At 43.9% G+C, this 14,858-nt stretch overlaps 1 protein-coding gene and 1 long non-coding RNA gene across 2 annotated transcripts; both read left to right on the top strand.

Moving 5' to 3' along the window:
• Positions 1 to 280: 280 nt before the first annotated feature.
• On the top strand, positions 281 to 3,636 carry LOC121021030 (uncharacterized). The gene is made up of 2 exons (XR_005786399.1): positions 281 to 411; positions 2,262 to 3,636. It is a non-coding gene; the product is annotated as an uncharacterized LOC121021030 (long non-coding RNA).
• A 6,314-nt stretch (positions 3,637 to 9,950) lies between these two features.
• KPLCE (KPRP N-terminal and LCE C-terminal like protein) lies at positions 9,951 to 11,806 on the top strand. Its single transcript, XM_040461153.1, has 2 exons — positions 9,951 to 10,063; positions 10,848 to 11,806. The coding sequence occupies exon 2, from the start codon at positions 10,869 to 10,871 to the stop codon at positions 11,619 to 11,621; it is 753 nt and encodes a 250-aa protein (XP_040317087.1). The 5' UTR covers positions 9,951 to 10,063; positions 10,848 to 10,868; the 3' UTR covers positions 11,622 to 11,806.
• Positions 11,807 to 14,858: the final 3,052 nt, after the last annotated feature.

Raw genomic sequence — 14,858 nt, 5'->3', positions numbered from 1 at the left:
GGTTGGAAAGACAGGCATTCATAACCTCCTTAGAAAAGGAATTTTAAAGACCACGGTGCTAGCATCCTCTATCTAGCAGCAATTTGGTCTCCACAAACCTGAACCAGAGCCAAGGGGAAGAGTATGATTTACAGAATGCCACATATATATTTGTTCCCCCAAAGCCCTGCCTGAGGCTGCCTGATGTTGGGAGTTCCCACTTCTAGCTCAGTGTGGAAAGAACCAATGGGCTATGGAATGTCAGGAAGAACCTGCACATGCTTTGCTTGTGCAAGAGCCACGTCCTGCTCCTTCCAGAAGCATGGCTCACCTGAAGCCCAGCCCTGGAGCCCATATAAAAGGTGTCCCTGCTGCTGGCACCTCATCTGCTCAGCTTCCTCAGGGACATGATTGCGGTTGTCTGAGACAAGGGTGAGTGTTTCTATGAGACCCAGGGGGGCACTGGGCAGTGTGGAGATGGAGGTGGAATGCCATTCTGGGAGAGGGACAGACTGGAGTGTGGAGTGGAACAGAACAGTGGGCATGGACAGAAAATCAGGACTGATGCTCTGGACCAAGCAGGAACCACTTAGGAGGGCTAGTGGTCAGAGGGGGAGGTGATATATGTGGTCAGAGACAGAGATGATATATGACCAAGAACTATACAGTCTTGCAGTGAGTGGCCTGCTAACACTGAGCCCATTGCTCTGAAGGAAGCTTTTCCCTGACTGTGCAGATCCCCAATTTATACTGTGTGTGTGTGTGTGTGTGTGTGTGTGTGTACACATATATACATACACACAGACACAGACACATACACACACATCTATGACATATATATATCTCAATATATATGGACTCAATATGTCTTTGAAAGGACATGAGATATCCATTCTAGTATTTCATTCTAGCATTTGGATATTGCTTGATGTATGAATTCAGCTGCTGTTCTTAATCACTTAAGAATCAAGAACTGTGGGGGCGCCTGGGTGACTCAGTTGGTTAAGTGTCCAACTTTGGCTCAGGTCATGATCTCACACCTCGTTAGTTTGAACCCTGCGTCGGGCTCTGTGCTGACAGCTCGGAGCCTGGATGCTGCTTCAAATTCTGTGTCTCCTTCTCTCTACCCCTCCCCTGCTTACACACACACACACACACACTCTCTCTCTCTCTCTCTCTCTCTCTCTCTTTCTCTTTTTCTCCCTCTCTAAAAAATAAATAAACATTAAAAAAATTAAAAAAAAAAAGAATCAAGAACTGTAGACCACTCTAAACAAGTAAAGTAGTAGTTTCAATGAGGTTGGTAAGTCTATTCACACAGGCTGCTACACATAAGTTTACAAACACTTACATCTTCATGAATGAAGATGTTACTTGAAATACACACTAAACTTAGTATAGGTTCAATGAGTTAACAACAGAGCTATTACCATATGCTTCAACACCTAAGTTTACATACACTTAGATCTTTTTTAAAGTTTTTATTTAAATTTCAGTTAGCATAGTGTTATATTAATTTCAGGTGTACAATATAGTGATTCAATACTTCCATACATCACCCGATGCTCATCACAAGTGCACTCTTAATCCCCATCACCTATTTCACCCATCCCCCCACCCCTCTCCCGTCTGGTAACATCAGTTTGTTTTCTATAGCTAGGAGTCTTTTTCTTGGTTTGCCTCTGTCTTTATTCCCACCCCCCTTTTTTTTCCTCATTCTATTTCTTAAATTCCACATATGAATGAAATCATAGGGTATTTGTCTTTTTTAAAATTTTTAAATGTTTATTTATTTTTTGAGACAGAGAGAAACAGAGCATGAATGGGGGAGGGGCAGAGAGAGAGGGAGACACAGAATCCAAAACAGGCTCCAGGCTCCCAGCTGTCGGCACAGAGCCTGACGCGGGGCTCGAACTCATGTACTGCGAGATCATGACCTGAGCAGAAGTCAGACGCTCAACCGGCTGAGCCACCCAGGCGCCCATTTGTCTTTTTATCACTGACTTATTTCACTTAGGATTATACTCTCTGGCTCCATCCATGTTGTTGGAAATGTCAAGATTTCATGCTTTTTATGGCTGAGTGATAGTCTATATATATATATATATATATATATATATATATATACCACAGCCCAAGTGTCCATTGACTGATGAATGGATAATGAAGATGTGCACATATTTTAGATATCCTTCCCCAACCCTGCGGAAGGATTTCAAAAGAGGGAGAAATGTAATGGCTCTGAAGGTTAATTCTGGGTATGTTTCTGTTTTCTCATTCAGGTTGGCTGAAATCCCACCAAGATGTCCTGTCAGCAGAACCAGCAGCAGTGCCAACCCCCTCCCAAATGCCTGCAAAAGTGTCCCACCCCTAAATGTCCCCCTAAATGTCCACCCAAGTGCCCCCCAGTCTCTTCCGGCTGTGGCTCCAGCTCTGGGGGCGGAGGCTGCTGTAGCTCTGGGGGTGGTGGCTGCTGTCTGAGCCACCACAGGCAACGCAGGTCCCACTGCCACAGACACTAGAGCTCTGAATGCTGTAGCAGTGGCAGCAGCCAACAGGCTGAAGGATCTGACTGCTGCTCTGGGGGCTGCTGCTGATCTTAACCAAAAGGAACACTGAGGAACAGCGTTGCAAGCATTAAAAGACAAAAAACCTACTGTAGCTTGGTGTTTTTGTCCCCTTTTCTCTCTTGTCTTACCCACCTGGGATTTGCTGATGATTTGCTGCTCAGAAGCCATCAACTTTATGCTTTGGGTTTGCGCTCTTTTTGGCCTCATGTGAATATCAATTTTACTCAGGTTGTTGAAAAATATCCTAAAGCATGTGCTTTGCAACTGTAAATTTACCTTCAAGTCCCAATTTTATTGGTGGCTTTTATTCCATTTTTTTCTTTTTCTTACCTAAATCCTTGTCTTCCCTGGCTAGAAAGACAGACTTACCGCTTTTACTAGACTAGAAAAAACCAACCAATTAAACTTTAATGAATTGATATTTAATGTATGTTTATCTTCAAGAAAATCTAAACTTCTGCAGTATTCATGTGAAGTCAGTAAATTAGGATGGACTAGAATTCCCAGAGGAATCTAACTTAAAAAAAGATTAGGAGGGAGTAGGGCAAATGAGGAGATGTGGGTCAAAGTGTACAAACTTCTGGTTAGAAGATGATAAATTCTGGGGATCTGATGTACCACATAGTGATTATAGATAACAGTACTTACTGTACTCTACACTTGAAAGTTGACAAGAGTAGATCTTAAATGTTCTTGGCACAAAAAAAGAGATGGCAATTATGGACGTTAAATTTATACAATGTTACATGTCAATTATATCTCAATAAAGCTGGAAAAACATTGGTGATGAAAAATAGCCATGCTACTCAAGTGATTTGGACAGAAGATCCTATTAAGTAAAAAATGTAATTGTTGCTTCATGCATACCTCCTAAGGACAACCTCTCTCCGTCTCTCTCTGTCTCTCTCTGTCTCTCTCTCTCTCCTACTTGCTCACTGTTTTTAAGAGAATTGAGATAACAGAATAGTCCCAGCTCCAGTTGGGAACTGATGGAGAAAGCTTGCTGATCATCTTTGAAAGTGCTCTCTTTATGCTGTGTTGTGAACATACAGAAGTTTGGTTAAATAAAGTATGATTAAAACCCAGACTTTTTAATTTTTCAGTTTTTTTTTTATTTTAGTTTTTAGAAGACTATTTATAGAGACCCAAGCATCAGGATTGGAATGAAGTTCTTTCCTTCTCTTTTCCATATGCTGCCCTAGAGATAGGAAGCTCCTTGTTTCTGAGCTCTGCTGATTTGGGCTCTCTCTCAGAAGCCTTGTATATGATAGATTAGATATTGCAGACCCATCCTAGCCTTGTAGTCATGTGGAGAGCTCAAATGAATTCACTGAGAGGAAACAATGAAGAGCTGAGGTGGGCATCAATATGGCTCCCTTAAGCTTTTTGAGAAACCCTTTTTGAAATAAGCCTGATTTGTTATTGTTCTTGTATTCACCACCATTTGAGATTGCATATCTATTTCCCTCATTTTTTAAATGCCTCTTCCCTTCTCCCTGGAGAAGATTGCACTGTGTAATTTATATTATAAAAGTTTCAGGATGTCAGTGTCAAGTCATGAGAACAGAGACTACTACGGCTATTTGAAATAAAGAGGAGTTTAATGCAGAGAGCTTGTTATAAGAGTATTGGAGGGGCTAAAGAAGTAAGAAGGGCACCTGGGGTTACCCAGAGATATGGAAGCATCAAAGCCATGGCAGCAGTGCCAGACTCCTACCTGTCATCCTGTGACTTGCCAAATAGCTGTGTTTGCTCAGGAGGGCCCTGGAAACAAAAGTGTTTTGTTTTCAGGGAGCCTCAAATCAGCAGGGCTATGTAACAAGGAGCTTCATGTCTCTAGAATGGAGTGTGAGGAGGAGAAGGGTAGAACTTCATTCTAATCCTGGTCTGAGAAAAGGGTAGAAGACAGTGGTAGAAATGACCAGGGACTGCGGTGATGAGATCTCAGACTTTTTGGAATGCAATTCATCTGAATTAGAAGAAAGCTCCTATTTCTTACCCTGCCTATCTGCTTTCAGGTTTTTTTTTGCCCAGGATTGAATGCAATTGTGAGTATTCCATATAGTTGATGTGGGATAATGGACATCAATCCTAGCAAAACTAACCCACATTCAATTAATACTTGCTCATATGTTAGACACATGATTTATTTCATGTTAATATTTGTCTGGAGTATTTATTCAAAAAATATATATAAGGTGCCTACTATGTTCCAAGAACAGTTTTAAGATCTAAGAATATAGATGTGAACAAAACATAAAATTTTCTCCCTCACTTAATTTATTCTAATAAAGAAACAGATGACAAACAAAATGAATAAGGAAAAATATGTTATTTGCTCATCCAACAGGTATATTTTGAGGGCACCAAGTGCTTGAGAAAAGCACTGTGGATAGAGCAGTGAACCAAAGGGGTGAAGATACCTGATAGAGTTTACAATCTAATGTGAGAAAATGGAAAACATGTACATACTTAAAATATGTCATGTGTTAAATGGTTGCAAACTCTATGGGGAAAAACAAAGCTTGGAAGAGGGATAGGGTCTGCCAGGTAGGTGATGGTTATGCTTTTAAACAGGGTCACTAGCAACGGCCTTCCCAAGGTCATAATTGGACAAAGACTGAAGGAAGTGAGCAAGTTAGCCACATGGGTGTCTGGGAGAACATTTTGGGGAAAGAAAAAAAAGAACAAAGTTCCCTGAAGCAAGAGGTGCCTGTAACATCAGATGAACTGCAAGGAGACCATTGTATCAAGGGATTGAGTAGGGGACAGTGTGAGACATGAAGTTAGAAAGTAAGGGTGAGGGGTCATGGGTCCAGTCTGTGTATCCCTTTGACAGTGATTGTAAAGACTTAGGCTTTGACCTTGAACAGAGTGAGAAGTCATTAGAATGCATTTAGCAGAAGAGTTGCATGATCTGACTATTAGTGTCTCTGTTTTACAGATGAAGAAGCTGAGATCCAGAAAAGTTCAGTAGATTGCCTAAGATTATGTAACCAGGCTGTGAGGAGAACCATGTACTCTCTGGCATAAGTTTGTAGGAATGAAGTTGGTCCTTTGTGTGTTGGTCTTGGGGTGGGGGTGGGGGATTGGGATAAAGGACAAAACATGCTATTTTCACTGGAAGGATGGATGGAGTGGTTGAGGTAGGGGGGGCTCCAATAGGGAATATGATTCAGTGGATTATATTTGCAGTAATGTATTAAGGAAGCAGAGAACTTCCTTGTATCCTAAAATGCAAAGATGAGGCCATTTCTACTAAAAATTTCAAGGGATGGTCCTTAAACTCTGAACTTAAACAGCTCTACAAAGTGGTAGATAAACCCAAGAGACTGGTTACCTTTTGTGTGTTATAAGAGAATAAAATAAGGGAAAGGCTGACAGAAGTTCAAGGAAACCAACCCCAGTGGGTCATTCTAGGAGAAAGAGGGATATACAGGCACCAGTGTTCCCTGGCCTCTGTAATCAAGAGGGTTCTGGTGCTGTCTTACCCTGTGTTTCTGACCCAGACATAACCCAGGCTTTGATCCAGGTGGGGCTCGGTTCTCAAATTTCAATGACCCACATGTGCACACAGTGGGAATCCTGTGTGACCCTCCTCTACATACATGAAAACAGTCTCTGCTCCATAAAGGATGTTCCTTTGAGGACTTTCACTGGATCCTCTTGTGGTAGTTTTGGTGGGGTTGGGGGATAGGGAAGGAGGCAAGGATGAGGTCAGGTGAGGGTGTTCCCTAAAAAGCCTACTCAGTGGCCATGTGTTGTAAGGGAATGTATCCTGGATGGAATTCAGAAATTGCTGTCTAAAGTCTGCTCCTACTTGGATGTTTAGCCTTGATCAAATTTCTTCCCTTTGCTGTGGGCTTCAGTCCCAATATAGGGGCCAGTTTCTATGCCTGTAATGGCCCTACCCTTGCCAGTCCTCCATTCTGTGGTTCTATGATACAATCTCCTGATAATATAGGAGGAATCTCATATTGTCACTGGAATAATGGTTCAGGGGATATCTGGCAAAAGTCTCAGAGTTGAGCCTGGAGCAGAGAGGTACAGGGACATGGGATCTAAGGGAGGGGACCTCTGTATTGTCTTCTCAGACACAGAAGTGAGATTTCTCTTGCACAATTCTTGTGCCCTCCATCTCCTATTTCTGTGGCTTCTTACTTCCTCTTACTTCTCTTCCACACAAAAAAAGAGGGGCCCAGATTTTGCCCTTGAGTTCCTGCAGTCCCTGATCAAGGAAAACACCCAGGATGTGAGGACGCCCATGGCCTGTCTTCAAGGAGCAACATGTCAAATTGGGTACTTGCCCCTCCAATTTACTGGTCAGTGTTGGGTTACCACTGAGTTGAAATCTTGATTTGGTTCATGCACTTATGGGTACAACTTCAAACATGTAATTCATGTCAGGATTCCTTGATGCTGGTGCTGTAAAGGACCTTAAGATCATCTAGTATACAGTTTCTGACTATCCAGATAGTAAGTATGGAAATGAACTAACCAGTGGACTGCAGAGAGCTTTTAAAGACCGAAGGTTTTCTTAAGGAGAGCAGCCCATTAAGCCTCAGATATTAAGACTCAGATATTGCCTTGTGTTATGGCAGGAGCCAGACTCCATGACATGTTTTAGTCCCCTCCACCTCAGAGATGCCATGATTCTGAATTTGTGATCCTGTTATTCTGTGAATTCATGATTCTCTCTACCTATTACCCTGTGAGTCTACCAGACTATTATTGCATGAATCCACAGGTCTCTGCTTCTATGGGCTTATGTCCAAAGAGATAAGTGGTGCCTTCTGAGGATAACCCTGTGACTCATCCTGGCACTTGTACCTGTCATCTGACTTCTCCACACCTTGCCTTTCCAGCCTATAAAATGTGTGGGGCACAACCCACACAACTGTTTTGGTGGCACATGGAAACAGTATCCTCATCAGAGATGTTCGTGCTGACTGAAGATGTCAAACCCATTACTGACAGCCTGACCCCATGGAGAGGAAGTGAGCCAATCAGAGCTGAGAGATATCATGACGTGCACAGAGTAACTAATAGCAGGATGGGCATTTGCTGCATGGAGGAAGGAGGTTGGTTTAGGCTGTACTGTAAAGCATCCTCATTCACTCAGTCATTCATCCATTGGTCCAGTTAGTGTTCCCAGGTACTGTGCTAGAGCCAGGTGATATACAATGAGTGCATCCACAGTTACCAATGCACAGAAATTATAGTCTAGAGGCAGTTAGGATATGAACACATTTCCTTTGTAGAACAAGCTCCTATAATCATAGAATATCATAGCTAAGAGGGGCTTTATTAACTATAACTTCATTAACATTAACTGCCTAGAGATAGCAAGGCACAGTGGAGCCACACTGTGTGTCAATGGCAGAATCAGAACTAGAGCTGAGTTATTTGTGCCTTGAACAGTTTCTGTTTTGTTGACATACCCTAAAGTGGTTGGCCTTCTAGGGCATTTTCTTCCCTGTAGAGAGGGGCTGTCCCATCCTACATCTGATATAGAGGGCTTCTTAATAACCATGTCTGTTGGCTAAAAGGTATGGTTCCTAAAACTTCATGTATTTCAATGCTAAAAACAGCATGTGGCAGAAAAAAAAGTGGAATAAACCTGGGTTCAAAATTATGGATCTACCACTTATTGCTATGTGAGCTTGGGCAAGTTTGGCTCTTTATTTATTTAACACAGTCTTATGGAGACTAAATGTGATGAGCTACCCTCTGTGACATGTACAGCTTCAATAAAAGATAATCCTTGTCCCATTTCCATCATAAAACATCAGGCCTGGGTGTCAGCTGAGGTGGGACAGAGGAGGACAGGCAATGGAGCAGCCTTAAACCACTTCCCTCCCCTCTTCCCTGATCCCCTTCAGGACAGGGACTGGTGGGCTTCACACACAAATCTATGGAGTGCTACAGGCCCACCCAATGTGGGGAAGCAGGAAACTTTCCAAGCCTGGGGCTGAATCTCCCCCTTGCTTCCTCCAAATTGTTCAGGGGCAGACCCTGCAAGATTTGGCTTGCATCAAGGAAGTGTCTGTGGACTAATGGGGGTTTGTTTTCTTTGTTTAGGAAACTGGGGAGCCTTAAGGCTTATGGGTCCTGGGTAAATAGAGATCCATTATGGAAAAATTCAGAGGCAGCTGTTCCCTTAGAGGCAGCGGGACCATGGTGGGGCCTACATTGGCTGATATGAGGGAGTGGCAGTTTGCAATCAGGACTTGGCTCAGGATCAAGATACCTTTCTGCATTGGGCAACCTGACATGGTTCAGTGGGAAGAGCATGGGCTCTGAAACTAGACAGACTTGGGTTTAAATGATACTCCATTGCCTATCAATGGGACAACCTTGGTGAAATAGGCCTCTGGGTCTCAGTTTCATTGTCAAAATATGGCTAACATAGCCTACCTCACAGGATGCGCTTAATGCATATTATTCCCATGTCTCTTGCTGTATTTACTACATTGAAGAAAGGGAAGGAGGCAGATATTCAGGGACATTGCTACATCCAGAAATAAAAAGCAACATGTTATAGTGATAAAGACCATGCATGGCCTATGAAAGCAAACTGCCTGCGTGTGAATTTGAGCTTCTTACCTAATTGCTTTGTGACAATGGATAACTTCATTAATCTTTCAGGAACTGTTTGGCACATAAGAAACATTCAGTTAAATGTTAGAGTCCTCTATTATTGTTATCACACAGTGTTCATTTGGCTAGAATTCCCACTGTACTGGGTTCTTGGGGATCTAGGCTTGGTAGTGAGGTCCAGGAAGGTGAGGATGGGGAGGCTGTGAGGCACAAGCTGAGGATTGGGGGTCATAAGGGCATGAGAAGCTGAGGAGAGACATCCCAGATATAGAACCTGAGGTCTGAGATCATTAAGTTCCTACCCAGTTTCCCAAATAAACTTAGAATAACCTGCCAGTCCATGGAATTAACCTGGAGTTCTTGGGCGGGGAGGTGGGGGGGTGGAGGGGGCTGCTGCCATATGGAGGCAAAGACCACCAGGCTCAGCAACCCAAACCAGCAGGATTCACCATGGAGGCCCTTGGAAAGAACACACTGTTTTGGCTGGGAAGAAGCAGTGTAGCTTTGGGCACAGTGTATGAAACACTGAGAAGCTGACAGCATCTTGGACGAGTCCTTAAAGACTCAAATGACCTAGAAATGGCTTCGTAGGTACAGATCTCACAGGTATCTCATCTCTCATAACTTCTAGGAAAAGAAGACTGACTTGTTTCATGAAGAAGGCCACAGGAATCATTTATCTCATGTTCTGGAAAATTCAGTGTCAAGCAGAGACATGCCCTGCCTCTGAGTGAAGAGCCAGGCATACTGGGGAAGAATCTCACTAATGCCGTGCCAGTCCTGGTCCTCGTGATCTCTCCTGCTTCATTTAGATGCCATTAAATTGCCTCATTGCCACCCTATAAAAGGCCTCTCCAACAGCCAACTCCTTAGATCCCTGGCTTCTTCCTGTCTTGCTCCTGTCAGCGAAGAGGGTAAGTCTGTGCCTGGGATTAGGGACACAGCAGGAAGGAGAGATGGCTCTGGGGTAGGATGAGGGTGGTCAGGACTTGTCATGAGGGCAGCCGCTGAAGGAGCTGGGGCAGAGCTGGTGGGAGCTGGAGGCTGGAGTGTGATGGGGAGAGGCAGCTAAGCTGAGTGGTGGGTCCTGCGTGAAAGGTATTCTCCAGAGAAATGCCGTCCTCTCTCCCTCTGTGTGCAGTCATGTGTTTTTCTCCTGGGTCCTTTTATGGGGTGAAGTGGTAGTCCGGCTCACTCGAAGAGCAAATGGTGGAAACTCGCTCAAACTCCGGCCTCATCAGGCTCTGCGGGGCTCAGCTTGAGACTCACACTGGCTCAGGGGCCACTGATAAGAACTTGCCTTTCCTGGGGCTGCCTGGTCTGGCAGGAGGGAATAGGGAAGCCAGTCTTGAGAGAACTGGTGGTAAGGGAAAATCACCCGGGCAAGAATTACCCAAGGAGAATCTATAATGCAGTCACCAAAGTAAGAGAGGGGGCTTGGAGAATTGGGTAGAAACATACATCACTCCTCCCACCTCTTCATTTTTCACTGTGGAAACTGAGGCACACAGCCAGGCACAGGCAAAAAGCTAAACAACATGCTTGGCTCTCAGTCCAGCGTGTGTTAGGTCTGGGTGCTTGTGACCTTCTCTTTTTGAGAAGCCTTTTTGGCTTCCACTTACAGACGCTTCTATTCAAAGGGGATGCTGTGGATTTCCCTGGGAACCTTCCTAGTTCTGATGAGACCTTTCTTTTCAGATTTTGCAAAGCCACAGGAAGATGTGTGACCAGCAGAAGCAGCCACAGTTCCCCCCATCTTGCGTGAAAGGCTCAGGATTAGGAGCTGTGCAGAGTACTAAAGGTACCTCTGTGAAAGGCCCAGCTCCCTCCCAGACTCAAACCTGCATGAAATGCCCAGCTCCATGCCAGACTCAAACCTATGTGAAACATGTAACTCCTTGCCCAACCCAAACCTATGTGAAATACCAAGTGCCATGCCAGACTCAAACTTATGTGAAATATGCAGCTCCTTGCCAGACATATGTGAAGTGCCCAACTCCGTGTCAGACAACCTATGTGAAGTGCCCAGCTCTGTGCCAGACGTATGTGAAGTGCCCAGCTCCGTGCCAGACAACCTATGTGAAGTGCCCAGCCCCCTGTCAGACCCAGACGTGCTATGTACAGGGCCCTTCTTCTGGACAGACCTACTACGTTCAGGCTCCCACAAGTGGCTTGGCCATGTCGTGCTGCACCCCTGACCCATCCTCTGCTCCCAGTTCCACCAGCTACTGCTGTCTGGCTCCCCGGACCTTCGGGGTGAGTCCCCTGAGACGCTGGATCCAACGGCCCCAGGACTGCAACTCAGGATCATCTGGCTGCTGTGAAGATTCTGGGTGCTGTAGCTCCGGGTGCTGTGGCTCCGGGTGCTGTAGCTCCGGGTGCTATGGTTCTGGGTGCTGCTGTTTGGGAATTATCCCTATGAGGTCCCGAGGTCCTGCATGCTGTGATCATGAGGATGACTGCTGCTGTTAAATACAGAATGGCCCTGCTCTACCTTCTGGAACCTTCACCAGCCTCTGGCCCCCTCCCTGTATTCCTGGTGATGTAGAATCTCACTGCTTCACCGTGCACTGTGCTTCTCTATCAAGGCAGCCTGCCAGAGTTAGCGCACCCCCAAACTTTGGCAAGAATAAAGCTCTGAATGCAATTCACAGTGACATCCTGTGTATTTGGTCCATATTTATGCTTTTCTATCAGAAAGTCTTCCTCTTGCTTCTCAACAAAGGGAAAGGTCTGTACAGATATGAACAAGCCTACCAAGCTGCTGCAATCCCAGCCTGGGATCCTGAGTATTCTAGAATTCTGCTAATAAACTTCCCTGTGCAAGTTAGCTGGAGATTTGGGGGTTGGGGGGGTGCCTCTTTCCTGCCCTCTGTTGAGGAGAGGATCTGGCCATGCTGAGGCCCTTATGGCAGCATGATTGCTATATGTAAACTCAGGGTTCAGTTTTCTGGATGTTGAAAGCCTGTGAAATCAGATCTGCTCAGGAGCCTCATGATGATGCCCCTGCTTCTGTGCGAGTGGCTCTATGGATTCCATTTTCTTATCTGATGTGCTTGCTCTCCTGCAGCCACAGGGTCAAATCTGCGGGAAAGGGTGAGGACTCCCCTGAAGCCATGTTGGCCTGGGAAACACCCCTGGTAGTGAGGGAGACGTTGTCAAGAGGAAGGAGGGCCTTTTGGCATAAGCATCTGGGTCTCGGTCCAGACACCCTTCCTCATGAGCACTTCTTCCATTACTTTGTTGACTCTGGGGGGTTGGAGTAAACTTTTATAACTAGAGATCGTAAACCCACACATTAAAAAATAGGTAGGGGGTTAGTGCTGTTCAAAGCAGCTTCACAAGTCCTGGTGCATGAGCAGAAGAGGCAGCATGTTTGGTGAGTATGTAAATGAACATTCCAACAAGAGCTGGGGACCTTGGGTTTGTTTCTAAGCAACCTCTGTTGGGTTGCTCTGGACCACTGGCATAAAGTCATCTGGACAACTGTGCTGCCTTTGAACATCTAAGTCACCCATGGTCTCCCAAATCATAACCCATCCCTCAGCCAAACCCACTGCAGCCCAGTCACTGAGCCCAGTGGTCTCCTCTTACAGCACTGAGTGGCTCCTGCAGTGTTGGAGGTCCCTGAGCTGCTCCTTCAGCAATGAACGTGGGAATGCAATGCTTTGTATTTATTAATTAACAATAAGGTAAGTAGAATGAGCTTATGTATACATTTGAATAGTACATTTGATGCCTGAACCATGGAGGGGTTAGGGGCCTTGATCCCCCACACCATCAAAATTCCACACTTTTGACTCCCCAGAAAGGTAACTACTAGTAGCCTTCTGTTGACCAGAAGCCTTACTGATAACATAAACAGTCAATTAACACATATTTTGTATATTATGTGTATTCTATCTTGTATTCTCATAATAAAGTCAGCTAGAGAAAAGAAAGTGTTATTAAGAACATCATAAGATAGAGAAAATACATTTATTATATTGTATTTATTGAAAAAAATCCACATATAATGGGACCTATGAAGTTCAAACCCATGTTGTTCACGGGTCAGCTGCACGACATTTATAGATAAAAATTAAGTTACTTTTTAACTTCTAATTCCACACTCTTTTCTAAGGATGCCTACACTGAGTTTGGATTAAGTCTTTGTCTAGCGCCCAGTGGTCCAATGTATGCAGAAAATGGGTGGCATCCTAAAAGCCTAGCCCAACACTTATTGTAGGGAATCCATTTCATAACTCATATTTCTAAACTCCTACTTTCTCTCCTCTTGAATTATCCCATATCCTGAGCACAGATGCTCAAGATTCCCTCACTGAACACCCCCAAATACTCTCTAACATCCAGACAGTGTGGTTTCTTTTGTCTCTTTCTCCCTTGCCACCCCCTTCCCCACCCCCGAATCATGTTTTATCCTGGTGGTACAGCCTGAGTCTCTCTGGCTGCTTTGTTACTTTTCTCTATTCTTTACCAAATCCTGGGATTCTCCTTTCCAGAGGAACTGACCCAGGAACAAAAACCTCTCCCTTGCCCCCCAGCGCTTTCTATTGTTTTTATACAGGGAAAAGGGAAGAGACTATAAAGCATAAAAGGCAAACACAAAATTCTCTTGGTAGGGAGAGTGAGTAGAAGAAATGTAGATGAAAATAAACACATGCATTAATAAATCTCAACCCAATACATATCCTGAAGATCTCCCCTTTTTGTAATGTAGAATCACAGTATGTGATTGCTCTGTGATCATCTGTCTTCATTTAATAGTGAATATTCATCATCAGTTTTTGTTAGTGCATATAATCGTATCTTTTACTTCTTGTGGCTTGTTTTCTGACATTTCTGATGTGTGGCTAGTCAGTGATTTATTTAACCATCCCCTTGTTGCCCTTTATGATACACAGCAAAGCCTTGGATTGTTGAGTGTTCCGCAAGACGAGCAAACATTTCTAATAAATTTTAACTTGATAAACGAGTGATGTCTTGCAATATGAGTGACACTGAGCATCACATGATCACAACTGAGCCAAGGGTTCGTCTCTCTCTCTCTCTTTCTTTTGTTGTGGGATTGTGGGTGGCCGTCTCCCATGCTCAGATGCTTGGTCTCAGGCAATGGTGTTTAGAAGAAATCAGTGATTTTTTCAGATCATTGGAAGGTGCCTACAACTGGCACTAGTATATTTTTTGTTACTTCAAAGCACCTATGGATAGTCCTTTGCTTTTCCATACATGAGTAAGCTTAGGAATGCTTTGCTTCATTCTAGGTCAGGCTGCCTGCAGACATAGATCCTTTCTTCTGCTGCCTTATTGCTAGTTACATTAAATACAGTATATGATAAGAGTGTATTAATACCGTACTGTAGTCAACATCCATTAGTGATACTGAAAGTTGTCCTACATGATAACCTTCCTCTCTCCTGTCTACCTCACACCAGTCACAAAGATTTTCAAAGGTAAGTTTAGGTTAATTTGTTTATTTTTCCTTATTATTTTGTATTTTATTACCATATTGTAATCACTTTTAAATGAATTTTTTGGATTGTGGAACAAATCATCTGAGCTTCCCTTATTTCTTATGGGGAAATTCACTTTGATATACAATGTTTTGGACTACAAGCATGTTTCCGGAATGAATTATGTTTGCGAGCCAAGGTTTTACTGTATATTTTCATTTCTCTTTCTTTTTTTATTTCCTTCTCCTACTTTTGG

This window comes from Herpailurus yagouaroundi, unplaced genomic scaffold (genome assembly GCF_014898765.1).
Source record: "Herpailurus yagouaroundi ecotype Mexico unplaced genomic scaffold, PumYag 254, whole genome shotgun sequence".
NCBI classification, from domain to species: domain Eukaryota; kingdom Metazoa; phylum Chordata; class Mammalia; order Carnivora; family Felidae; genus Herpailurus; species Herpailurus yagouaroundi.
Note: the sequence above shows the minus strand (reverse complement) of the source record. Positions and strands in the feature narration are given on the sequence as shown.